General features: G+C 40.3%; 1 protein-coding gene, 2 long non-coding RNA genes and 2 pseudogenes across 3 annotated transcripts; 4 read left to right on the top strand and 1 right to left on the bottom strand.

The window, feature by feature from the left end:
• Window positions 1-748: 748 nt before the first annotated feature.
• On the top strand, window positions 749-1,450 carry LOC125024398. The gene is made up of 3 exons (XR_007114748.1): window positions 749-853; window positions 940-1,041; window positions 1,275-1,450. It is a non-coding gene; the product is annotated as an uncharacterized LOC125024398 (long non-coding RNA).
• Window positions 1,451-3,396: 1,946 nt separating this feature from the next.
• Window positions 3,397-4,066, top strand: LOC125024396. Its single transcript, XR_007114746.1, has 3 exons — window positions 3,397-3,549; window positions 3,633-3,734; window positions 3,905-4,066. It is a non-coding gene; the product is annotated as an uncharacterized LOC125024396 (long non-coding RNA).
• A 3,585-nt stretch (window positions 4,067-7,651) lies between these two features.
• Window positions 7,652-10,937, top strand: LOC125024394 (B-cell receptor CD22-like). The gene is made up of 8 exons (XM_047612129.1): window positions 7,652-7,758; window positions 7,885-7,960; window positions 8,155-8,538; window positions 8,772-9,077; window positions 9,183-9,443; window positions 9,543-9,618; window positions 9,785-9,824; window positions 10,006-10,937. Exons 2-8 carry the CDS (start codon window positions 7,888-7,890, stop codon window positions 10,246-10,248), a joined length of 1,383 nt encoding a protein of 460 aa, XP_047468085.1. The 5' UTR covers window positions 7,652-7,758; window positions 7,885-7,887; the 3' UTR covers window positions 10,249-10,937.
• A 139-nt stretch (window positions 10,938-11,076) lies between these two features.
• LOC124995984 lies at window positions 11,077-12,128 on the bottom strand (annotated as a pseudogene).
• Window positions 12,129-20,650: 8,522 nt separating this feature from the next.
• LOC124995703 lies at window positions 20,651-23,487 on the top strand (annotated as a pseudogene).
• The last annotated feature ends 2,695 nt before the right edge of the window (window positions 23,488-26,182 follow it).

Here is a 26,182-nt window from a genome sequence, read left to right as displayed (position 1 = left end):
ATTACTTTTACAAAAAAAATGAAATAGAAAAAATGTATAGTTAGGTTCTCTGTTTATCAACTAATAGTGTAATATAGATAGTATAAATTTAGATTGTGTACAGGTATTTTGAAAACAATTTTAAGTGTCAGACAAATATGCTGCTTTAACAGATGTTTGTTGTTTTCTGCATTACAACCGAACGCTGTCGTGAGACTGGTCCCATTTCGCACCCTAATCCAGAGGTGACCTTTGCTCCAGAGACTGCTTCACAGACAGTCTCGGCTGGTATGTATTTCATTGCATGTGATCTGTGAATAATGTCCTTAATTATTATACATACATACACACACACACACACACACACACACACACACACACACACACACACACATATATATATAACTCTTGAACAAAACTAATTGTCCAAAACAAGCTTTGCCCTCTTATAACTACACCTTGTATTTCTCAATTGCAATAGAATGTCTCCTGCAAGTTCTGCAACGCTCCCAGAGCTGCTCTGATGAAGAGCTTACTGAAGCAGCAGCATACCAAAGGGCTCCTCTGGCTTCTCAGGATTGGAGCATTCGCAACGCTCTCTTTTCTGAGAGATGGAGGGAAAAGAGACCATCTCTTCTTAATAGCGTGCTGGCCAAGGAGTCCGTGGAAACAAATATCTGCAGCCAATGTGGGAACAACTGTGTGGCTATTAGATGCAGAGATTGCCTCCCATGTCCCTTTCTCTATGCTTACTGTGACATCAGCAGACACAGCAAGGCCTCAGTCCTTTATAACAGAGATGCCATGTGCGCTGGCTTCTTCCAACCATTACCTCCAACCACTTGTGTTGTTGATAAGGCACTTACAAACTGTGGTAAGTTGCACACTGCTTTTTCTGAGTGAGTTTGTGTCTGCGTCAGTAATTATTAATTAGTCTAACCTATGTGTAATGTCTTTCAGTCCGATGTTTACCTATTGAGATGCCTGTCAGCATCTGTGGCTGTCCCCCAGAAGCACTGAGGGTGATCCAAGGGAAGGCAGTTGCTTTGGTCACAATAAATGGTAATTATGCTGAAGATTTTCTTTATCCAGTTTCAATAAAACTCTGTATCTTTATACAACAACTCCCACAAAAACTTAATGCTTCTCTAAAAGGAGCACATTATGGTTTACAAATGACTTATTCATGATAGTGCCCATTAAGTCAGCAGGCTTTACTGAACCACTTGGATATACAGTATATGTCACATGCTAAATAACCTTCTAACCTTGGCGACGTAAATGTTACTTTGAAGGATGGTATGATCTCAACATGCCTGAGCTGACCTGTGAGGGATGCCAGGCACATTGGACTGCAGGGCTTGATGACCTGATAAGTGGTGGATACTGGCCTGCCACCCTTCATTTTTCAACAATTTATGAGACAGACCTGTTTTATACATTTGAGGACATGAAGATGGCATCGCCAGGGAAGTCCTTTCAGGCCTATCCAAGAATGCTTGAGAAGCGGACTGTTGGCATTGGCCGCGTCAGTCTTTCTTTCTTCATTCTACAAGATCATCAATATGCTGGTGTTTTGAAATGGAAAGGTCTTTGTTTAAAATGTGTTTTGTGCTTTTTCTTTTTAACATAGACTGGTGAGATCTCATCAGACAGCTTCCAAAAAAGCTTTTTTGAATGGGCTGCTGTACAGTACGAGGTTGACGCCACCTGCAAGGAGGAGAAATTCATCTGTCCCGTACCCCAGCAATGCTTGCTGTCTCGGTGGATGGAAGCATTACCGCTTCAAAAGCACAGCAAGGTATACAATAATGTACACACCCACACTGTTTAAATGGCAAAATAGTCAGTTATGTTTTGCAAGTTCTAGGGTTGAGGCTATGTAGTGCCGAGGAAAAGGGCTGTCTGAACACTGTGTACTGTAGGTCAAACACTGACTATAGATAAGTACCTCACCACCTATCCCTTTGAAACACTGAAGTCTTTTTTATTTCTTGTCTTTTGTTTTTAGATCTCAGGAGCAAGCCATTTTTTAAGGTGTCTTCATTGCGAAGGATGAAGATGTGACCAAATTTCTGGATCACATCCACAGCAAATCTAAACATGTAATAGCTGACTTGCATTTCTATCTGAATATTATAATGACATTATAATTTGTAGTCTGTCAGTACTCCCATTTATTGTGATATCTACCTGTGTCAATTATGATTTTCTGCAATGTAGGTCACTGGACGGAGCAGTTGTGGTGAGGAGTGGTCGGCTGCCAGAGAGACCTCCCAAAGATCGAGCAGCAAGGTGGATGAGGAGGGACTGGAGCTGGCAGTGTGCAGACACGGGGTCTTGCTGGCTGTCCTTAATATGTTTAGGGGTGAAATATTTGCATACCCAATGTTTTTGCAGCAGCTGCTGGCACCCAGACATGACATCACCTTTTTTTGTATGGATGTTGTGTGCAAATATTGGCCATACTTACAAAGAGTAAGCACCAACTGTCCTGAGCTCCAGCCCCTTCAGAATACGAGGCCCTTCCTGTCAGTTGTACATGCTAAAGCGCATGACTTCAAATGTGAGGTTGGTATAATACAATGCATGTATTGTTCAAATGACTTGCAATCCTATAAATTATGCATATAAATTATGTTTAACTATAATATAACAGATTATATAGTATTTTTATTGTTATAGTTATTGTTGTTGGTGTGGACAGCCCTTAACTGATATAATTACTTCTATCAAGATTATTTTCTCACCTGTGTTTATCTGTCTGTATATCTGTTTGTAAGCAATATTACTCATAGGGTTTACAACTAATTTACACAATACTTATCCTCCCCCATGGACCAGGAAAGAGCGTATTAGATATTGTTGTTGACAGTTTGCATTTTGATTAGGCTTTAATTTGATTAAAAATTGCTGTTGGGCATTGCTTGAATTGTATTTGTTGTACTAAATATCCTTGATGCTTATGTTTGTGTCCCTCTGTCCAGGTGAAATGGAGTGGCACAAATCTAGAAGGTGCTGGTAAAACACTGGGGAGGAAGTAGAGCAGTGTAATGCTTTCCTCTCCAGGATAGCAGTCACCACAAAGCATATGTCAAAAGCAGGTGGGTTATAATTGTATCTCTGTATCTAGAACAAAAGACATTCATATTATGACAAGTGAATTTTTACACAACTTGTCTTTGTGTTCCTGCAGGACGCAATGACATGCTGACACTTCTGGCCATAAGATAGAATCAGCAGAAATATCAAAACCTGGCTACTGCACTTTTCCAGAGATACCATAAGGTAAACAGAAACAATATTATTTTCCAGCAATGGCCCACTTTAGATAAATGAAATGCACATGGGCTTGCCACACATGATAGTTCTATTTTATGACTTGAGCTGCATTCATGCACCATACATGTTCTAATGACCTTTAGATCATAGTAATGATTTTGCTTGTCATTTTAGACTTATAAACAATAAATATCCAGATGGGGGACCTGGCAACCCTGAAAGCCCAGCATCAACTGGATGAACAAACTGTGGAAGCATTTGTGCAAGAAGTGAAAGAATGGGCAGATGGTAAGAAAGTGAAACATTATCTGACATGGAGAAACATTTGTGTCGTTTGTGAAGTTGATGCTGCACGCAATCACTTTTGTCAGGAGAAACTGACCACCAAGGCACACCAGAAGCTTTGTGTAAGAAGACTGAGGCGCTCACAACTAGCATCAAGACGAGAACTCAACTCCTATATCGGAAAAATGGTATGTTAACATTTTAGGCCTTTTCAGATCAAAGTCTGAAATGTCTCCATGCTCACTTTACAATTACAATGTTTATACAGTTTTATAAAGTAGTGTTTCATGTATTGGACCCCCACCTCTCCCCCTTTGTATTTAAATGATTTAATGTGGATTTATTCTGTGGTTTTCAGACAGCAACAAGGGTTGAAATAGGATTCGCAGAAAAATAAGACAACAGAAGACCACTTTGAAGGCCATGGTAGCAGAGTACAACAGTCTTGTTCCACCCAAGCAAGCGGTGTGCATGGATAGCATTCTTGACACAGAACATCCCTGGCCTTGGCAAATTACACAGAATGCTAGCATTTCATGTACTGTGCGTATTCTTCAGTGGTGGAAGAAGTATCATATCCTTTACTTAAAAGGATGAACTATATACAAAGTAAAAATACTAATACCATAGTAAAAATATACTCTGATAACAAGTGTTACTTCAGTAAAAGTATATAAGAATAATCAGTAAAGTAAAGTTAAAGTATTAAAAGTTTAAGTTCAATAGTTGAAGTGAAGTAAAAAGTAAAATAAAGTAGCATAAAGAGAGAAGTGCCTCTACAAATTTGTACTTACTATAAGTACGGTACTTTAGTGAATACACATTTCATCACTAGTATTCTTACATGTAGGTGTTCCAGTGGACATATTTGCAGCAGAGTATTACCCCAACTGAACTCAATGATAGCACTATTCAAGCTCTAGGCGGGGTAACTCGCCTGGCTTCTAACCACCCTTAATCCTGACGTCTGCCCCGCTTCCTCACGTCCCCCGGAACCACCAGTCAGGGAGGCTTCCCGCAGCTGGGTCCGAAGTTCAGTCCTGTCAGTTGTGTGTTACTTGAACTTTTGTATTTCCTATGTTTCATCATGTTTATATTGTGAAAGACTTGTTTTTGCCTGCATAGTGACTTATTTTATCCCTTCTTAAGGACTTCTAACAGAGAAAGCAACGAAGGGTCACGCCTGCCTCATCAGCAGGAGGCAGTGGGAAATGAGAGAACTGCAGTGGCATACAAGAAAACACTATCTGCATGTGCTGTCATCAGCAGATGTCAGAATGGACACAGTTGTGAGTTCAAATGAGTTTGAAATTAGCTCTGAAGATTCAGAGTCGGATGTGGATGCAGTGTAATAAATTGTAATGCTATTGCCCTCATGCTCTTAGCTCTAAGTGCACCTGTACTGTAAATATTTCACTGAATGTTTGATTTACTGTATCAAATAAAATAGTTTGTGCTTACTTCTGTTACATTTGTGGTTGCGTCCTTGAATGTTACTGCTGTTTTGGGTTGGACTTGGTTTTTATTAAGTGTATATTTGAGCAATTCCCACATGTTTTCAGAGTACAAGAATTCAGTATATGGCAAGAGGAGAGATTCAGAGGATGTACATAAGATTTTCATTACATTAACAGTGTAGGAGGAAGGAGCACCATACTGTAGAGGCAAATAGTGTGATGTACATTTCAGGACGACGAGGTCCCCCTGGTGGCAAGAGAAGGTGCAGCACAGACAGACAGTGCTGAGGTGCTGCTCAAACATCTTACAGTGATGACTGTGATTACAGTGGTGACACAACTTTGTTTTATTTCTTCGATTATTCTACAAATTTGAATGAGACGAGATATGATCCAAGGCATTTCAAGCATAGACCTGTCAGGGCTCCCAGGAAAGCTGAGATTATGGTGCATGCAATTTGGGTTATTGCCCCGACTTATGTGGCCACTGACAGTATATGAGGTTCCTCTGACAAAGGTTGAGAAGCTTGAAAGGATGATTAATTCATCAATTAGGAGATGGCTTGGTGTCCCATGCTGCTTAAGCAGTGCAGCCTTCTATGGGAAAGGCATACTGGGGCTCCTAGTAGCTAGTCTAACAGGCTAGACTGGAGATGACTCATACTCAGTCAAAAGATCCAGTAGTCAGGTGAACAACCCCCACGGTTAAAACAGGGAGGAAGTGGAAACCAAGAAATGCGGTTCAGGAGGCACAGGCTGCCCTCAGGCTTAAGGATATCATGGGGCATGTGCAGCAAGGGCGTGGAGGCCTGGGACAGTGTGCAGGTTATCACTGTGTGGCCAGACGTCACCATGGATCCATCTGAATGTTGAAGGTAAATATTGTTGATGAAAACATTTCAACAGAGTCAGTTTGAGTCTAAATGTTCATTTCATTTTGGTTCATGAAGATGTCTGTGATGATCCAGGGTTTAGGGTTGATGTCCATGTTACAGTGAAGATCCTGGGAATTGTAATTCTCTAAAGTACAATCATCATCTTTGAGTGGTGAGACAAACTCTTCTCTGATATGATTCTTTGCAGCTGGAGATCATTTGGTCTCTTTTAGACGTCAGTGTTTAACATCGGCTAAACGCCGACGTCTCTTTTTCTCTCAGCTGGTTTAGATCAAGATTCTCCAACAAACCAGAGAAGGTAAGATAGCTGAGACAGTTGTTGTTGTCTACATGTCTGTGAAAGACATTTATTGTTATGTGTGGACAGTTTCAGTCACAACTTCCCATCAAACAGTTTGTCCAAATCATGCAACAAGTGACAGGAAAAATCTGAATCTTCATGTCTGCAGGGCCAACTGTAGACAAAAGGGGGCACTAGAAAAGATTTACTGTGAAGGTTGTTAACTGGAGCCAAGAACTATAGAGAATAATGAATAATAAACAGTGTCAAAAGATCATTTTTATAGATATTGTTGTAAACTATAATTTATAATGTAGTATAATGCTATAAATTCTGTTTACTTTATATAAATGAATTTTTATAGTATGAAACTACAAGCTTTCTTATGCTGAACACTGCAAATCACCTCTAGAGGGCGGTAGAGTGCTCCAGCTGTGTTCATAGTTTGGATGATACTTCAATACAATCCACTGCAGAGCACTAACTCCTCTCTCTGTGTTGTTTCTTTACCACAGGACACAGAAGACGACGATATCAACAAAGTGATTGAGATTCAAGCTTCATGAGTCACAAGGAGAGGAGGAAGATGTCAAGTTCATTGTCAGTGGAATGATTTATTTTTTCTTATTCCTTGTTTCTTCCTGCACATGTCGTATTTCTGTAGTGAAATTTTGTTTTGGTGAATCACAGCATCATATATTTCGATGACTACTGTATTGTTGTGACAAATTATTTACCTTTTAAAACACATCTGTGTCCTTTCTGTCATCAAATAAAAACTTCTGGAGTGAACAAACCATTTCAGTGTCATCAGTCCAGTAGCTGTGTACAGGCTGTGGGTGTGGGAGAAAAACCAAACCAGGAGAAACCAAGAAACAACCAGCACACAAGGAGGCACAAGAGACAGGAAATCCAGAAACTAAATAAAATAAAACAGGAAAGACAAAACATGACACAGACAGACACGACAGAAACATAAGGCACGATTCACAGGAAATAAAAAAAACTTGACAAAATAAAACAGGAAACTCAAAACATGATCACAAAATAAAAGACAGACACAGAACCATGACACCAAGACACTGGCAGTAGATCAGAGGTGGGGCTTGGATGCTCCACAGATGCTCACTTGTCATTTAAACATGTACCGTCCCAACCTTGGACAGGACAGAGGAAGCTGCTTAGTTTGATGACTGTAGCTCCACATAAACTGTGATGATTGTCCATGCTGAGTCTAATTATTTCATTTATGGAGAAGTCTGTCATCTGTTTGATGAATAACATTTATTTAGGAGTTAAGAATAGTTGCAAACAAAGCAAAGTTTTCACTCAAACACTCTTATCATGATGTTCTCGACTGATTAAACGTGTACATTTTCAATTTGCTGCACAACAAAGTGACGCCCTAATGAGGACAAGCTGTTAAAACTTTCTTCCTCTTTCTCAGGTTGAAGCAGGAAGGATGACGTCTTCTTAGAATAGCTACTGTACACAGACGTTGGTTATTTGATTTGCTGCTAATCAACTACAACTTACTGGATTTTAAAACGATATTTTTCCTCTGCTGCAGATTCATTTGGTAAGATCAATAAGAATGTGTGAATTAAAAGCATTTTTTGTTGTTTGTTTTAAACAACAACAAAAAACACTGTACTTTGTTTAATAGCATGTCATTGCAACATAGTTTTATCTGTTTCCTGTCTAGGAGATGAGTGTCATGGCAGCCCTGTGTGTGAACGTGGTGACAGTCAACATGTTACTGAGTGTCTTCTTTCTTTCAGGTGAGTTGTTTGTTCAGTCTCTTTTATTTGGAGACATTACTTGAATCATTTCTAGTTGGAAATGTTTTCTCCTGACATTGTTCAAAGGGTCTACATGTAACATGCTGCAGATGAACTGGAGTTTGTGTCTCATCAACTTTCTCTTCAGACAGATTTTGATCCACATGATGTTCATCATTAGTCTGGTTTTACAGGTGTTTGGACTAAATGTGATGAGAAAACAGCCCTCATCATTACTGCACCAAAGAAGATGGAAGCACTGAGTGGATCTTGTTTGAAAATCCCATGTAACTATAGAGAGACACCAGGAAATAAGTTTGACAGCAGCAGAGAAACCTTTGGAGTGTGGATTAAAAATGATGCACATTCATTCATAGAGAAAAAGAATGCAGTCTTCAACAGTAGTGGGTCAGTTAACATCTATCCAATGAATATTACTGGAGACCTGAGTCAGAAAAACTGCACCACTCTGTTTTCTGATTTAAACACAAGTCATTCAGACACATACTACTTCAGAATTGAGAACGAACCGTTCAAGGCAACAGCTGTTTGTGATCATCTACAAATAACAGTTAAAGGTAAGACAGGTTTATTTTTTACATATGTGAAATTTGTTTCATCTTCAGTCAACAAACTGTTACCTTTCTACACATGTTATCAAGAGTACAAATAAGCAGACTGATTGAATAAAATAATGACATTTATGGACATTCAATACTGGTACAACTGTAATTGTAAACAAGACTATTTACCATTTAATTCATTAATTAATAGTTCAGTAAAATAATGTGTGTTTGATGTGAAACCACAGATTCTCCTTGGAGACCCACAATTAACATCTCAGGTGATGTGAAGGAGAAGGAGTCTGTCACTATCACCTGCTCAGCTTTCACTCCCTGTCCACACTCCCCTCCTCAACTCACCTGGAATCTACAACAAGACCCTCACAACAAAATAGAGGAAAACACAGATGGGACCTTTACAACTAAAATCCAGGAGACCATAACTCTGTCAGACACACATGATGGAAACAACATCATCTGTTCTGTCAGATATCCTGTGAATAAAGGAAAAGACAACAAGACAGCAGAGACACAAGAGACTCTCAATGTTTCATGTAAGACAACCAGAGTTTGTTGTTGGATCCTGTCAGCACATGATGATTGATGGGATGTCAGCTGTTTGGGATGAATAAAGTCAATCTCTGTCACATTTTCCTCAGATGCTCCTAAAGACACCTCAGCATCCATCAGTCCATCAGGTTTGGTGTCAGCAGGTAGCTGGGTGAATCTGACCTGCTCCAGCAGAGCCAATCCTCCCATCAGACACTTCACCTGGTTCAAGAACAGCAAAGATGGACCCATGATCGTATCTGAAGGACACTTCTACAGCTTCACTGTGACTGATAGAGGAGGTTATTACTGTGTGGCCTCAAATCAACTTGGTAACCAGACGTCACCGTGGATCCATCTGAATGTTGAAGGTAAATATCATCCAGTATTTATCTTATCTCAAACACAGTCAGTCTTACATGTGGCTTGATTTTGTCAGTACGTCCACATTAAATCATTTCTTGTTTTAGGCTCCTCACACTGGGAACAAGTTGTTGGAGGAATCATTGGGATCATTGTTTTCATCTGCTTGATCATCTTTGTTTGGTAAGTATCACATATCAAAGCAGCAAACATGACTCAGTTACTGTCACTGACATTTTAGCTGCACATCCAAAAACATCTGTTTCCCATCAGTCTCAACATTTTACTGTCAAACATATTGACTCTAAAACACAGTATAGTTAAACTAACAGCAACTTATGTTTTCCAGGTGGTTAAAGTCAAGGCATCAAAGTCGACAACAGACTCAGGTTAGTAATGACTAAACTTCTCTGTAGTCTACCTGACTCAGTGTTTAGTTACTTTATATATTACCTCTATCAGAGCAGCCCACTCAACATATTCAGTAAAAGTAAAAGTAGTCATGTAATAAGGAAGGATTCAGGTGAAGATCTTCCTCACTAAACATCGTATGTGGTTCATATCTTCTAGAGTCAAAGAGGTGAAGATCTGGTTGTTGAAGAAGCTGCAGGTGAAACAGAAGTAGAAAACATCCATTATGGAGAGATCAACTTCTCCAAGCAGAGACGTGACCCGTCCTCTGACTCAGTGCAGGACAGTGGACAGCAGCAGGACACGGTGTACGCACAGGTCAAGATCAAGAAACCAGCAAAGAGATTAACACAGACTGTTGACGACACAGATTATCTCTATGCTGAAGTCAAGAAAAAATGAGAACTGTGTTTTGCTTGTGTAGAGATTCAATTTGACAAAATCAGTTACAGAGAAAAACATTAAGAAATGTTAGTTTTTGTAACAGTTGAATGAAGAAACCAGCTGAGAAAACATAGGAGCTGCAAACTCTGCGAGAAGAGTTTTTGTGTATCTTCTATGTGTAGTATTGTACTAGTGATTTGGTTTGAAAGACTGTAGGTGACCTGACACCGAAACAGTTGTACAAGCATAATGGGTGATATTTAATTTTAAATATTTTAGTATCATTATGTTGATAAGGAATTAATTTTGTTACGTATACTCTGCATGTGTGAGTTTCCTCTGAATGTCCTCTAGTTTATTTCTGCCCATGGTTGAGCCCAGTCTGTTAATGTGTTAACCACAATGTCAGGGTTCCTCAAAATAGCTTTCAGACTTCATGTGTGAAAAACATCAGCCGAGTCATGTGTCACATAATCCTGTCAGCATATCACGTCCGTTATCTACAATATGTGGAAGTATGCTGTGAATAACAGAAAAGACGTCAAGACACAAGAGACTCAGTGTTTCATGTAAGATGAGTTTGTTGGTTATTTTAAATTATTGAAAAAAAAATGGAAAAAATACGAAAGAACCCTTGTTCATGGATTCAAAGATGTTTATTCATTGCACTGTAATAAAAACTTTGGCGTACAACTTGTATAAATACTTTGTAATCTCAGTCGCATTTATTTGTCTAACATTTCACATATTGTGTGTAAACATCGGATGAAATCATACATTTTAATCACATTACAAAAGGGTCTAAAACAATACTGCATAGTATTCCTTGGCCCCGATGGAAAACTGCTACAATGCTCTGAATAGTGTGAGGACTGTTAAAATAAGGGCACCCACATCCACTTCGCCGCCCAGACCTTTAGTGTCAATGGCGCCATCTGCTGGCAGCCAGCCGATCATGCTCTTCTTCGCCGCCTCGTCCTCCCTCTCTCTGCTGCAGCGCTTGAAGATCCACTCCAGCACGCGGGCGTTTTCACCGAAGCCGGGCCAATCAAGGCGCCAGATGCTGGGTCCTTTCCGAACCAGTTGACGTGGAAGATCTTGGGTAGATGAGTGGGGGCCTTACGGCTCTGCATGCTCAGCCAGTGAGCGAGGTAGTCGCCGAAGTTATAGCCAAAGAACGGATGCATGGCAAAGGGGTCGTGCATAATCACTTTGCCTGCAGGGAAAAATGAAATACTCTGTAAATGGGAGCAGCTTCCATGTGAGTAGACCAACTCTGACGTATCACGTCACAGACCAGAATATAAAGATTAATCATTAAAAAAAGACAACCTGTAGTCAAACCGTTTTTAATGTATTTTTTATATATATATACCTTAGATTTGCCTCAGAATATCACATGAGTGTGTTTTTACCTTTATGTTCAGCAGCTGCTGTGGCCTCAGACCTCATAGCTGCTCCAACAAATACTCCATGTTGCCAGTTGAAGGACTCATAGACCAGAGGGACTCCTGACAACATCAACATTACATCACGTTTACTGTACAGCTACTTTCTGCTGATATTAAATTCTTTTAAATGTGTTGAAGAGAAATCATTATGTTGTACCAGCAAGCCGCTGTGGTTTGTATCCAGCCAAAGTAACCTGTGTGTATGAAAGTCTTTCGTTACATCTTTTAAGTTATGATATTCATACTAATGTATGGTCAGTGTAATTTTACTTTACTCCACTCTGTCAGGCCCATCATAGAAGCTCTTTCTAATAATGTCTTTAGGCCTATTAACACAGGACTAGTTTTACCTTTGGAGCTCTAGTAACTTGTAACAAGAGTTGAGCCTGGCGTTTGAATACAATCTCTATGAGTTCCGGGAGGGCTCACCCCAATCACAGATATATACACGATAGATATATCCATAGAGAACCACCACATCCTAGCCCACCTGGTCGACTGTGTCAAGTTCTGCACTGTGTTTGAGCTGGGTCTGCGAGACAAAGACGGGAGTGAGGGCTCCAACAACGTTGGTGTTTTTCGTGGCCTGGTGGACTTGGTAGCATCGTTGGAGGAGGTGTTCAAGGAGCACCTAAAAACCTCCACTGTTTTAAGGGCACATCTAAAATGGTGCAAAATGAGCACCTGGAAAGCATGCTAGCAGTCATCAGGGGACACATCACTGAGGAGGTAAAGTCCACAAATTTCATTGCCATCCAAGCGGATGAGACCACGACATTTCAACACAGTGGTGCTTGTGTTGAGATACATGGACTCAAACCATCAAGTGTGGGAGCGTTTCTTTGAGTTTCTGCCTGTTGTGGATGCAACACCTGATGCTAGTGCACTTTTGGACAGACTTTTTCAGAACGTGACAGAGGGAAACTCATTGCACAAGCCTATGATGGAGCCAGTGTGATGAGGGGAGAGTGGGCTGGTATGCAGCAAAAGGTGTGTGAGCATTTCAAAAATGTCCATTATGCGCATTGCTATGCAAACCAGCTTAATTTGATTATGTAGCACGCCACTTCTCACATCCCAGCAGTGACAGTTTTCTTTTCTGACCTCGGTGGTATTGCCAGTTTTTTTAGCCGGTCCCCTAAACACATCAGCATACTCGATCGGATAGTTGCAGGAAGGCTGCCAAGAGCTTCATCAGCAAGGTGGAACTTCAGTACAAGTAATTTAGTCTCACTCACTCACTCACTCTCTCTCTCTCTCTCTAACTCACCCACACACATGCACATAATCTTTACTGTTTATATTTTTGTTTTTATAGTTAATTTTTTCATTCAAGATTATTTGGCCACTTGCATAGATTTGTGATTCTGTGATTTCTTAATTCAGCTTTTGTTACTGTAAATAGTCCTCTGGTGTCTTTGATTAATAACAGAAATTGTAAGATGTTACAATCACCTTTACCTTTCTATTTTTGCTATAATACAGATTCATTTAGAATGTTTTTGTACTCTTTAGGGATTTGACTGTACTACCTATTTTATTTATTTGGATTTATACAAATTATTGTGTACTTGCAGTTTGTTTGTTTCCAATCATACTATAAATTGATATTTGTATTGATTGATACTGAGATTACAGCGCTAAATACTAAATATTTTCTATTGTGCCAGTACTTTAGTGAACTATTTGTAATGAAAAACAACTTTAAGTCAATAACTGTAAATAAATACTAATGTTTTCAACTTGTATCTAGTCCCGGTCTTTATAAATGGTGAAGCAGAAATCTCTCTCCGCGTTCAAAGGAAAAGCTGATTACCTGGCTACTAGTGTGCGGCAAATGTAGCTAAGGGGAAATCTTTATCTTTCAATGGTGCTTACATGTGGTGTTGGTAATGGGAATTGACCAGAAATTATATGTGACAGTTGACTTGCTACTTATTAATTTAACCACTGAATGGGTCTCTTTAGTTATCATCTGTACAATTGCACCCCCTGAGAAATTTGTCAGGAGCCACCACTGAAGCTGAGTATAGATTAAACATAGTAATTTTGGTTACATATTTTGTACATTTCATAGTTTGTAGTTCTACTCAGAGAGAGATGTTGCAGGTCTTAATTAATTTACGACCTTTATCTGCCACAGGTGATCCAGGCACTGAGAAGTCTGGTCTTTCTTCTCTGTGATGCCTGTTGGTGGATTACACGTAAATGGGAGAAAAGTTTTAAATCCTTGTTCGTTGGCACAGGAATGTGCTTAAAAGCTTGTTTCATGGCTTTGTTTTATGGTCTCAGAAATCTGCAAAGGAAACAACAACAGTCCTGTCCATTATGGACTGTCCAACAAAGTGACCCCTCCTGGTGGGTCAGAGGAGAAATAAAATGTTCTCCTACACTTCACTCCCTGAGGGTTGATGATACCCAGAATCTGGGGAGAAGAAATGTGGTCATGTTGTCATGTTTATGCGTACATAATTGATGGCAACAATAAAATAGTATCAACAACATTTCACTGAAATGATGCGGAGGATGAAGCTCTTCTTCCCAAGAAGAGAGTTTCCCCCATAGCCACTACGCAAGGACATGATCTGCCTGATGTCCGGCAGGTGAGAAATCAGCACCTTTTCTGGGTTACAAGAGTTGACCGAAGGAGCTGGAGGGGAAGAGCAGGGAGATGAGGAAAGTGAAAAACAAATGATGCAAATAACACAACTGTACCACACAACTGAATCTGTAACTTTGAGAGGACAAGTTTGCCCCAGAGTGCTCTATTCCAGCAGGGATAGGAATGGTGTCTCTCTGGCTCTTGGTAACTATGGCTGTCTTACTTACCAACTGCGAAACAGAGAATTGAAACGTTCTGCTAGAGAAAAATGAAATGCACATGTTCAGTGGCTTACAGTTAAGATGCAAAGCCAGGTCCTTACCAGTTCTCATATTTGAGAAGCTTCTTGACCATGCTATCCCTCTCCAGACCTGCCAGGGTGTTGACCGTTTCCTCCAGCATCCGCTCAATCAGCCACAGCTGGTGGCAGTGAGGGGATGGAGGCCACCTGCCCCAATGTCGCCCTGCCTGAAAGAGGACCAGGATTTAAAAAACTTCGTTTCCAACAACACAGTGAACTAATAATAGCGCCTCAACGACCGCTGAATGTGAGGTGGACGGAGAGAGACGCGGATGGAAACACGCTTTCCAAGAGGCCAAGTGCGATGCGGAAGCAATCCAGTCATGGTTAGTGTTTTATATTCTAGATATTTGAAATGGTTTCAGTCCTGAATGTCAGTGTAGGCTGTTGCCAGCGATAACATGCTGTGAATACAGTACAATTGAGTTCTGTTTAAAAGTCCTCATGATCTCTACAGGATTGGTCTTTAACTGATCACAGCAATATCACTTGCCCATAACCAACATTTTGAATTCATTATCAAAATTTTAAGCTAAATGACACCAGGTCAGATCAATGTGCCATCGCTGATAGATCTCAGATCCTGAAAAAAGAAACACATGATTTGGCTCACATGAATTACTTTTACAAAAAAAATGAAATAGAAAAAATGTATAGTTAGGTTCTCTGTTTATCAACTAATAGTGTAATATAGATAGTATAAATTTAGATTGTGTACAGGTACTTTGAAAACAATTTTAAGTGTTAGACAAATATGCTGCTTTAACGGATGTTGGTTGTTTTCTGCATTACAACCGAATGCCGTCGTAAAACTGGTCCCATTTCGCACCCTAATCCAGAGGTGACCTTTGCTCCAGAGACTGCTTCACAGACAGTCTCGGCTGGTATATATTTCATTATATATGATCTGTGAATAATGTCCTTAATTATTATACATACATACACACACACACACACACACACACACACACACACACACACACACACACACACACACACACACACACACACACATATATATATAACTCTTGAACAAAACTAATTGTCCAAAACAAGCTTTGCCCTCTTATAACTACACCTTGTATTTCTCAATTGCAATAGAATGTCTCCTGCAAGATCTGCAACGCTCCCAGAGCTGCTCTGATGAAGAGCTTACTGAAGCAGCAGCATACCAAAGGGCTCCTCTGGCTTCTCAGGATTGGAGCATTCCCAATGCTCTCTTTTCTGAGAGATGGAGGGAAAAGAGACCATCTCTTCTTAATAGCGTGCTGGCCAAGGAGTTCGTGGCAACAAATATCTGCAGTCAATGTAGGAACAACTGTGTGGCTATTAGATGCAGAGATTGCCTCCCATGTCCCTTTCTCTATGCTTACTGTGACATCAGTAGACACAGCAAGGCCTCAGTCCTTCATAACAGAGATGCCATGTACGCTGGCTTCTTCCAACCATTACCTCCAACCACTTGTGTTGTTGATAAGGCACTTACAAACTGTGGTAAGTTGCACACTGCTTTTTCTGAGTGAGTTTGTGTCTGCGTCAGTAATTATTAATTAGTCTAACCTATGTGTAATGTCTTTCAGTCCGATGTTTACCTATTGAGATGCCTGTCAGCATCTGTGGCTGTCCCCCAGAAGCACTGAGGGTGATCCAAGGGAAGGCAGTTGCTTTGGTCACAATAAATAGTAATTATGCTGAAGATTTTCTTTATCCAGTTTCAATAAAACTCTGTATCTTTATACAACAACTCCCACAAAAACTTAATGTTTCTCTAAAAGGAGCACATTAGTGTTTACAAATGACTTATTCATGATAGTGCCCATTAAGTCAGCAGGCTTTACTGAACCACTCGGATATGCAGTATATGTCACATGCTAAATAACCTTCTAACCATGGTGACGTAAATGTTACTTTGAAGGACGGTATGATCTCAACATGCCTGAGCTGACCTGTGAGGGATGCCAGGCACATTGGACTGCAGGGCTTGATGACCTGATAAGTGGTGGATACTGGCCTGCCACCCTTCATTTTTCAACAATTTATGAGACAGACCTGTTTTACACATTTGAGCACATGAAGATGGCATCGCCAGGGAAGTCCTTTCAGGCCTATCCAAGAATGCTTGAGAAGCGGACTGTTCGCTTTGGCCGCGTCAGTCTTTCTTTCTTCATTCTACAAGATCATAAATATGCTGGTGTTTTGAAATGGAAAGGTCTTTGTTTAAAATGTGTTTTGTGCTTTTTCCTTTTAACATAGACTGGTAAGATCTCATCAGACAGCTTCCAAAATAGCTTTTTTGAATGGGCTGCTGTACAGTACGAGGTTGACGCCACCTGCAAGGAGGAGAAATTCATCTGTCCCGTACCCCAGCAATGCTTGCTGTCTCGGTGGATGGAAGCATTACCGCTTCAAAAGCACAGCAAGGTATATAATAATGTACACACCCACACTGTTTAAATGGCAAAATAGTCAGTTATGTTTTGCAAGTTCTAGGGTTGAGGCTATGTAGTGCCGAGGAAAAGGGCTGTCTGAACACTGTGTACTGTAGGTCAAACACTGACTATAGATAAGTACCTCACCACCTATCCCTTTGAAACACTGAAGTCTTTTTTATTTCTTGTCTTTTGTTTTTAGATCTCAGGAGCAAGCCATTTTTTAAGGTGTCTTCATTGCGAAGGATGAAGATGTGACCAAATTTCTGGATCACATCCACAGCAAATCTAAACATGTAATAGCTGACTTGCATTTCTATCTGAATATTATAATGACATTATAATTTGTAGTCTGTCAGTACTCCCATTTATTGTGATATCTACCTGTGTCAATTATGATTTTCTGCAATGTAGGTCACTGGACGGAGGAGTTGTGGTGAGGAGTGGTCGGCTGCCAGAGAGACCTCCCAAAGATCGAGCAGCAAGGTGGATGGGGAGGGACTGGAGCTGGCAGTGTGCAGACACGGGGTCTTGCTGGCTGCCCTTAATATGTTTAGGGGTGAAATATTTGCATACCCAATGTTTTTGCAGCAGCTGCTGGCACCCAGACATGACATCACCTTTTTTTGTATGGATGTTGTGTGCAAATATTGGCCATACTTACAAAGAGTAAGCACCAACTGTCCTGAGCTCCAGCCCCTTCAGAATACGAGGCCCTTCCTGTCAGTTGTACATGCTAAAGCGCATGACTTCAAATGTGAGGTTGGTATAATACAATGCATGTATTGTTCAAATGACTTGCAATCCTATAAATTATGCATATAAATTATGTTTAACTATAATATAACAGATTATATAGTATTTTTATTGTTATAGTTATTGTTGTTGGTGTGGACAGCCCTTAACTGATATAATTACTTCTATCAAGATTATTTTCTCACCTGTGTTTATCTGTCTGTATATCTGTTTGTAAGCAATATTACTCATAGGGTTTACAACTAATTTACACAATACTTATCCTCCCCCATGGACCAGGAAAGAGCGTATTAGATATTGTTGTTGACAGTTTGCATTTTGATTAGGCTTTAATTTGATTAAAAATTGCTGTTGGGCATTGCTTGAATTGTATTTGTTGTACTAAATATCCTTGATGCTTATGTTTGTGTCCCTCTGTCCAGGTGAAATGGAGTGGCACAAATCTAGAAGGTGCTGGTAAAACACTGGGGGAGGAAGTAGAGCAGTGTAATGCTTTCCTCTCCAGGATAGCAGTCACCACAAAGCATATGTCAAAAGCAGGTGGGTTATAATTGTATCTCTGTATCTAGAACAAAAGACATTCATATTATGACAAGTGAATTTTTACACAACTTGTCTTTGTGTTCCTGCAGGACGCAATGACATGCTGACACTTCTGGCCATAAGATAGAATCAGCAGAAATATCAAAACCTGGCTACTGCACTTTTCCAGAGATACCATAAGGTAAACAGAAACAATATTATTTTCCAGCAATGGCCCACTTTAGATAAATGAAATGCACATGGGCTTGCCACACATGATAGTTCTATTTTTATGACTTGAGCTGCATTCATGCACCATACATGTTCTAATGACCTTTAGATCATAGTAATGATTTTGCTTGTCATTTTAGACTTATAAACAATAAATATCCAGATGGGGGACCTGGCAACCCTGAAAGCCCAGCATCAACTGGATGAACAAACTGTGGAAGCATTTGTGCAAGAAGTGAAAGAATGGGCAGATGGTAAGAAAGTGAAACATTATCTGACATGGAGAAACATTTGTGTCGTTTGTGAAGTTGATGCTGCACGCAATCACTTTTGTCAGGAGAAACTGACCACCAAGGCACACCAGAAGCTTTGTGTAAGAAAATTGAGGCGCTCACAACCACCATCAAGACGAGAACTCAACTCCTATACCGGAAAAATGGTATGTTAACATTTTAGGCCTTTTCAGATCAAAGTCTGAAATGTCTCCATGCTCTCTTTACAATAACAATGTTTATACAGTTTTTTAAAGTAGTGTTTATTCATCATTTATTTAAATGATTTAACGTGGATTTGTTCTGTGGTTTTCAGACAGCAACAAAGGTCGAAATATGATTAAGGAGGATATAGGATATAGGATAGGAGAAGACCACTTTGAAGGCCATGGTAGCAGAGTACAACAGTCTTGTTCCACCCAAGCAAGCGGTGTGCATGGATAGCATTCTTGACACAGAACATCCCTGGCCTTGGCAAATTACACAGAATGCTAGCATTTCATGTACTGTGCGTATTCTTCAGTGGTGGAAGAAGTATCATATCCTTTACTTAAAAGGATGAACTATATACAAAGTAAAAATACTAATACCATAGTAAAAATATACTCTGTTTACAAGTGTTACTTCAGTAAAAGTATATAAGAATAATCAGTAAAGTAAAGTTAAAGTATTAAAAGTTGAAGTTCAATAATAGAAATGAAGTAAAAAGTAAAATAATGTAGCATAAAGAGAGAAGTGCCTCTACAAATTTGTACTTACTATAAGTACGGTACTTCAGTGAATACACATTTCATCACTAGTATTCTTACATGTAGGTGTTCCAAAAGAACCAAAGATCACAGCAAAAGGACAAAAATGTGGCACAGTGACTTAAACAGCAACACAGGGACAAAAAGCAGGGACCCATGACCATAACACAACACAGGTAAGAAACACAACTACACGACAAGGAACAAAGGGAAGGCAGGGCTACATAAACACAAGAGGGCTCAGGGATGACAAGACACGGGTGAAACTAATGAGGACAATCAAACCAGGAGAAACCAAGAAACAATCAGCACACAAGGAGGCACAAGAGACAGGAAATCCAGAAACTGAACAAAATAAAACAGGAAACACAAAACATGACACAGATAGACATGACACAAGGCACGATGGACAGGAAATTTTAAAAAAAACTTGACAAAATAAAACAGGAAACTCAAAAAATGATCACAAAATAAAAGACAGACACAGAACCATGACACCAAGACACTGGCAGTAGATCAGAGGTGGGGCTTGGATGCTCCACAGATGCTCACTTGTCATTAAAACATGTACCGTCCCAACCTTGAACAGGACAGAGGAAGCTGCTTAGTTTGATGACTGTAGCTCCACATAAACTGTGATGATTGTCCATGCTGAGTCTAATTATTTATTTATGGAGAGATACGTCATCTGTTTGATGAATAACATTTATTTAGGAGTTAAGAATAGTTGCAAACAAAGCAAAGTTTTCAATCAAACACTCTTATTATGATGTTCTCGACTGATTAAACGTGTACATTTTCAAGTTTCTGTTCAACAAAGTGACGCCCTAATGAGGTCAAGCTGTTAAAACTTTCTTCCTCTTTCTCAGATCAAAGCAGGAAGGATAAAGTCCTCTTAGAATAGCTATTGTACACAGACGTTGGTTATTTCATTTGCTGGTAATCAACTACAACTTACTGGATTTTAAAATGATATTTTTCTTCTGCTGGAGATTCATTTGGTAAGATCAATGAGAATGTGTGAATTAAAAGCAGTGTTTTTGTTTTTTGGAAAAAAACAAAAACTATACTTTGTTTAAAAGCATGTCATTGCAACATAGTTTTATCTGTTTCCTGTCTAGGAGATGAGTGTCATGGCAGCCCTGTGTGTGAACGTGGTGACAGTCAACATGTTACTGAGTGTCTTCTTTCTTTCAGGTGAGCTGTTTGTTCAGTCTCTTTTATTTGGAGACATTACTTGAATCATTTCTAGTTGGAAATGTTTTCTCCTGACATTGTTCAAAGGGTCTACATGTAACATGCTGCAGATGAACTGGAGTTTGTGTCTCATCAACTTTCTCTTCAGACAGATTTTGATCCACATGATGTTCATCATTAGTCTGGTTTTACAGGTGTTTGGACTGAATGTGATGAGAAAACAGCCCTCATCATTACTGCACCAAAGAAGATGGAAGCACTGGATCTTGTTTAAAAATCCCATGTAACTATACAGAGACACCAGGAAAAGGGTTTGACAGCAGCAGAAAAATCTTTGGAGTGTGGATTAAAAATGACTCAAGGTTTGAAAATCTTCCAAAAAATGTAGTCTTCAACAGTAGTAGGTCAATTAACATCTATCCCATGAATATTACTGGAGACCTGAGTCAGAAAAACTGCACCACTCTGTTTTCTGGTTTAAAAACAAGTCATTCAGACACATACTACTTCAGAATTGAGAACGAAATGTTCAAGGCAACAGCTTCTTGTGATCCTCTTCAAATAACAGTTAAAGGTAAGACAGGTTTATTTGTTACATATGTGAAATGTGTTTCATCTTCAGTCAACAAAGTGTTTATACACACGTTATCAACAGTACAAATAAGCAGACTGATTGAATAAAATAATGACAATTATGGACATTCAATACTGGTTTAACTGTAATTGTGGGACTCAGAAGGTGAGTAAATGTGTAGATGAGTCTGTGACTGTGAAACGTTTTGAGAACCAATAGGTAGAAAGGTTCTATATAAAAACAAGACTATTTACCATTTAATTCATTAATTAATAGCTCAGTAAAATAACAATGTGTTTTATGTGAAACCACAGATTCTCCTTGGAGACCCACAATTAACATCTCAGGTGATGTGAAGGAGAAGGAGTCTGTCACTATCACCTGCTCAGCTTTCACTCCCTGTCCACACTCCCCTCCTCAACTCACCTGGAATCTACAACAATACCCTCACAACAAAATAGAGGAAAACACAGATGGGACCTTTACAACTAAAATCCATGAAATCATCACTCTGTCAGACACACATGATGGAAACAACATCATCTGTTCTGTCAGATATCCTGTGGATGAAGGAAAAGACATCAAGACAGCAGAGACACAAGAGACTCTCAGTGTTTCATGTAAGACAACCAGAGTTTGTTGTTGGATCCTGTCAGCACATGATGATTGATGGGATGTCAGCTGTTTGGGATGAATAAAGTCAATCTCTGTCACATTTTCCTCAGATGCTCCTAAAGACACCTCAGCATCCATCAGGCCATCAGGTTTGGTGTCAGCAGGTAGCTGGGTGAATCTGACCTGCTCCAGCAGAGCCAAGCCTCCCATCAGACACTTCACCTGCTTCAAGAACAGCACAGATGGACCCATGATCGTATCTGAAGGACACTTCTACAGCTTCACTGTGACTGATGGAGGAGGTTATTACTGTGTGGCCTCAAATCAACTTGGTAACCAGACGTCACCGTGGATCCATCTGAATGTTGAAGGTAAATATCATCCAGTATTTATCTTCTCTCAAACACAGTCAGTCTTACATCTGGCTTGATTTTGTCAGTACGTCCACATTAAATAATTTCTTGTTTTAGGCTCCTCACACTGGGAACCAGTTCTTGGAGGAATCATTGGGATCATTGTCCTCATCTGCTTGATCATCTTTGTTTGGTAAGTATCACATATCAAAGCAGCAAACATGACTCAGTTACTGTCGCTGACATTTTAGCTGCACATCCAAAAACATCTGTTTCCCATCAGTCTCAACATTTTACTGTCAAACATATTGACACTAAAACACAGTATAGTTAAACTAAAAGCCTCTTATGTTTCCAGGTGGTTAAAGTCAAGGCATCAAAGTCGACAACAGACTCAGGTTAGTAATGACTAAACTTCTCTGTAGTCTACCTGACTCAGTGTTTAGTTACTTTATATATTACCTCTATCAGAGCAGCCCACTCAACGTATTCAGTAAAAGTAAAAGTAGTCATGTAATAAGGAAGGATTCAGGTGAAGATCTTCCTCACTAAACATCATATGTGGTTCATTTCTTCTAGAGTCAAAGAGGTGAAGATCTGGTTGTTGAAGAAGCTGCAGGTGAAAAAGAAGTAGAAAACATCCATTATGGAGAGATCAACTTCTCCAAGCAGAGACGTGACCCGTCCTCTGACTCAGTGCAGGACAGTGGACAGCAGCAGGACACGGTGTACGCACAGGTCAAGATCAAGAAACCAGCAAAGAGATTAACACAGACTGTTGACAACACAGATTATCTCTATGCTGAAGTCAAGAAAAAATGAGAACTGTGATTTGTTTGTGTTTAGATTAAATGTGCTGCAGGTTTTATTCATGCAACTCATTTAACAACAGACAGGAAAATGTCATCCTTCATTTCGATTTCAATCATCAGCACGTCCATATCTATCTGCTGGCCTCACATACAGGAGCTGTTGTGTGATTTGTAACATAAAACATTGTGTCTTATTTTCTTTTGTCTGATTGTTGTTCATATATTTCCAGCTTCTCACTTTAATTCACTCCTGTTTCTGGTAACATGTTACATGCATAACACTCCAGTCTTCATGGGCATATTTAGTAAAGTTTCTTTTTTCATAATAGAGGTAACGTCCTAGAATGTGTAAAGTGTTTGAACCTGCAGTAAAAATAAAAAGGGAAGTTTAAATATTTCCATGTTTAACTACATGTCCTCTGTAGTTCATTTCTTCACAGACTGTATCAACCAGCATGTCTGCATTCATTAAAATAGTGTTCAGATTAAGTCGGATCCATTTCTATGTGAATGCATCTACTTCTTGTGTGAGAGCTCTGACTAACCAACCAATAATAAAACATGGAGCAGGAACAGAGCTTAGATCAGACCTGAGTTGAAATCAGTTCTGTAGTTTGGATTAAAAGTGACAGATGATGTAGTTAAAGTTTATTCAACAAGCTGTAACTGATGGTGAGTAGTGGTAGTAGTGGAGGAGGAGTGGAGAATGAGGAGCTGTGGATGCTGTGACATCAGTGAGGTGGAGGAGGCATGGATGGATCTGACGGTGAAATGAGAAGTGAGAGCAGCAGAGAAAGGAAGAGCTTTTAAGATGACAGCACACAAGACAGAAGTGGTGATTGGTTACAGTGAGGAAGGAGCCCCATACTGTACATGTAAATAGTGTGATGTACATTTCAGGACGGTGAGGTCCCCCTGGTGGAGAGAGAAGGTGCAGCACAGACAGACAGAGTTGAGGTGCTGCTCAAACATCTTACAGTCATGTATTCATGTCCTTCAGAGGGTTTTACATCACACAACTTTGTTTTATTTCTTTGATTATCCTACAAATTTGACTGATTCAGAAAAGCTGTACTGTTGAATTTCAGCTTCTGTTTCACCAGCAATTCCTTAGAAAAACACTTGCACACTCAACCAATTTGAATCAGACGTTTCCAGGAAGCTTCATATTATAATAGTAGTTTCTCAGGTATCAATAAATAACCACTCATTTCAGACCTAAAACTTCCTGTTGAGCTGAAAAATACAATGGCCTGCATTTGCTTTTTCTTCAGGTTTATGCTCTCGGAACAATTCACCTGTTGACCTCAGAGGAGCCGTGTCTACATGTACTGACAGATTCATATGCGAACATTTACATTTGATAGAACAGAAAACTTCCTCAAACTCAACAAACTCTACTCAATCAGGCAATATGACACAACACGAGTTTGGCTGAAGAACCACAGTGAGGTTTCCACAGAGAGCGAAGTAAACTTTGTTCAAACAACAAGTGACCAACTTCCTTTATGTTCTCAGTTAATGTGGATCAGTCTGGTTTTAGTGTTCACTGTCTCACTGTTTCATCTCATTTTCTACTACTTGCCAAGTGAAAAGCTAATGATAACCGAAGATCGTTGCAGTCCATTCTCCAGTCCGCGCCTGACTTGAAAAATAAAAATGAGCAAGAGAACTTACACATCCGGTATCATTAGTGAGACGCCTGTGAGCGTCATTCAGGAAGCCTTGCCAGGGATGGCGCCGAGAAAACTGATGGTGTTTAAGTGCAGATTCCAGCAGCCGCCAACAGGCCCTCTCCAGGAAGAGTGGCGTTTGGAGACGGGTGAGAAATTTGGCTATTCTTTCAACTATCACACCGCTGAAGTCTGTATGTATCATCTCTATCCGGGACAAACCTCCAGTCCTGACACACCGAATGCCATAATCACTTCCAATGACTGGGGAGTACTGAACGGCTTGGTGGCCAGATGCATGAGAGGCGAGAGCATTCCATCTTGTGTCATGCTAAACGAAGAGGGAGAAGCCCATTTGAAGGAGGAGGGGGATCCCTTCGAGTTCCATGAGGGAGAAGAAGAAATCAAAAAATTCATCAAGATAATATGGGAGACCAAATCTGACAGCTCCAGTAAATGGTTTTACCGAGTAAAATTGGAGATGCACGGGAAGAAAAGTCCAGGCGGCCACCTGGTGCTGGACCGTTTCAGCTCTGAAAATGGGGTATTTCTCAGGTGCCTGAGTGTGCCGGTTGTTGAGTGGATGAAGATGCTGGATGAATCGGCCGATCACATCACCGCTCTATTCCAAAACAGTCGCCTCTGGAAAGATGTGACGCTGGTGAGAAAAGACATTTCTCATCTGTTTTAGGACTACAAGGCCACTCCCCCCAACCCGCCCACTTCCCTGACCGCAGCATAAATTTGAACACCCGAGCCCCAGGTCCGAAGAAGACACCAACTTCAACTTTGAGCATCATGTCTCTCGCCTTTGACTCAACTCCACCTCCGTCTCCTCTCGTAGAGGAAGAGGTGACTCTACCACCCACTCCTCCTTCATCTCCTTTCGTAGAGGAAGAGGAAGAGGAGACTCCACCATCCACTCCGCCTTCATCTCCTGGGTCAGGCGTAGAAGAAGAGGAGAGCTCTGCGGTGTGCCTCCCCAAGCCTACTACTGAAGACCAGCTGGATGCTGGGGTGCTGTCTTCCACCCTCCAAGAAAATATTAAAGCCGAGATCATCCATCTGCTGAACATTGTCCTGCAGGAGTTTCGTCGTGAGATCTGCTTCGGTTGTCAGGTAGACCACCCTAGCCAGACGAACCATGAGTGCCTCTTTGAGGTCCCCAGCTTCTTCTACAGGAGTCACTTTCACCGGCTGATGAGGAGACTCTGGACACCGAAGTTTATACCGGCCCTGCAGCAGCTGCTGACTAGCCTTCGTATCTCCGTTGATAAATCCAGAATTCAAGGTGCGGCTGAAGCCATGCTACATGACCTGAGGTCCTGTGAGAATATCTTTGAGACAATCGGTGAGCTGTACGATTCGCTGGTTGGAGAGGACATCATGAAAATAGCTCTACTTCGTATGGTCGC

The sequence above is a fragment of the Mugil cephalus genome, chromosome 18 (assembly GCF_022458985.1).
Source record: "Mugil cephalus isolate CIBA_MC_2020 chromosome 18, CIBA_Mcephalus_1.1, whole genome shotgun sequence".
Classification (NCBI taxonomy): domain Eukaryota; kingdom Metazoa; phylum Chordata; class Actinopteri; order Mugiliformes; family Mugilidae; genus Mugil; species Mugil cephalus.
Note: the sequence above shows the minus strand (reverse complement) of the source record. Positions and strands in the feature narration are given on the sequence as shown.

What these genes read in the sequence shown, in the direction of transcription:
- LOC125024394 (XM_047612129.1), top strand. Translation starts at nt 7,888, where the DNA reads ATGAGTGTCATGGCAGCCCTGTGTGTGAACGTGGTGACAGTCAACATG. An exon ending in GAGTGTCTTCTTTCTTTCAG is followed by an intron (nt 7,961 to 8,154) that starts GTGAGTTGTTTG and finishes CTGGTTTTACAG; the next exon opens with GTGTTTGGACTAAATGTGAT. An exon ending in GATCCATCTGAATGTTGAAG is followed by an intron (nt 9,444 to 9,542) that starts GTAAATATCATC and finishes TTCTTGTTTTAG; the next exon opens with GCTCCTCACACTGGGAACAA.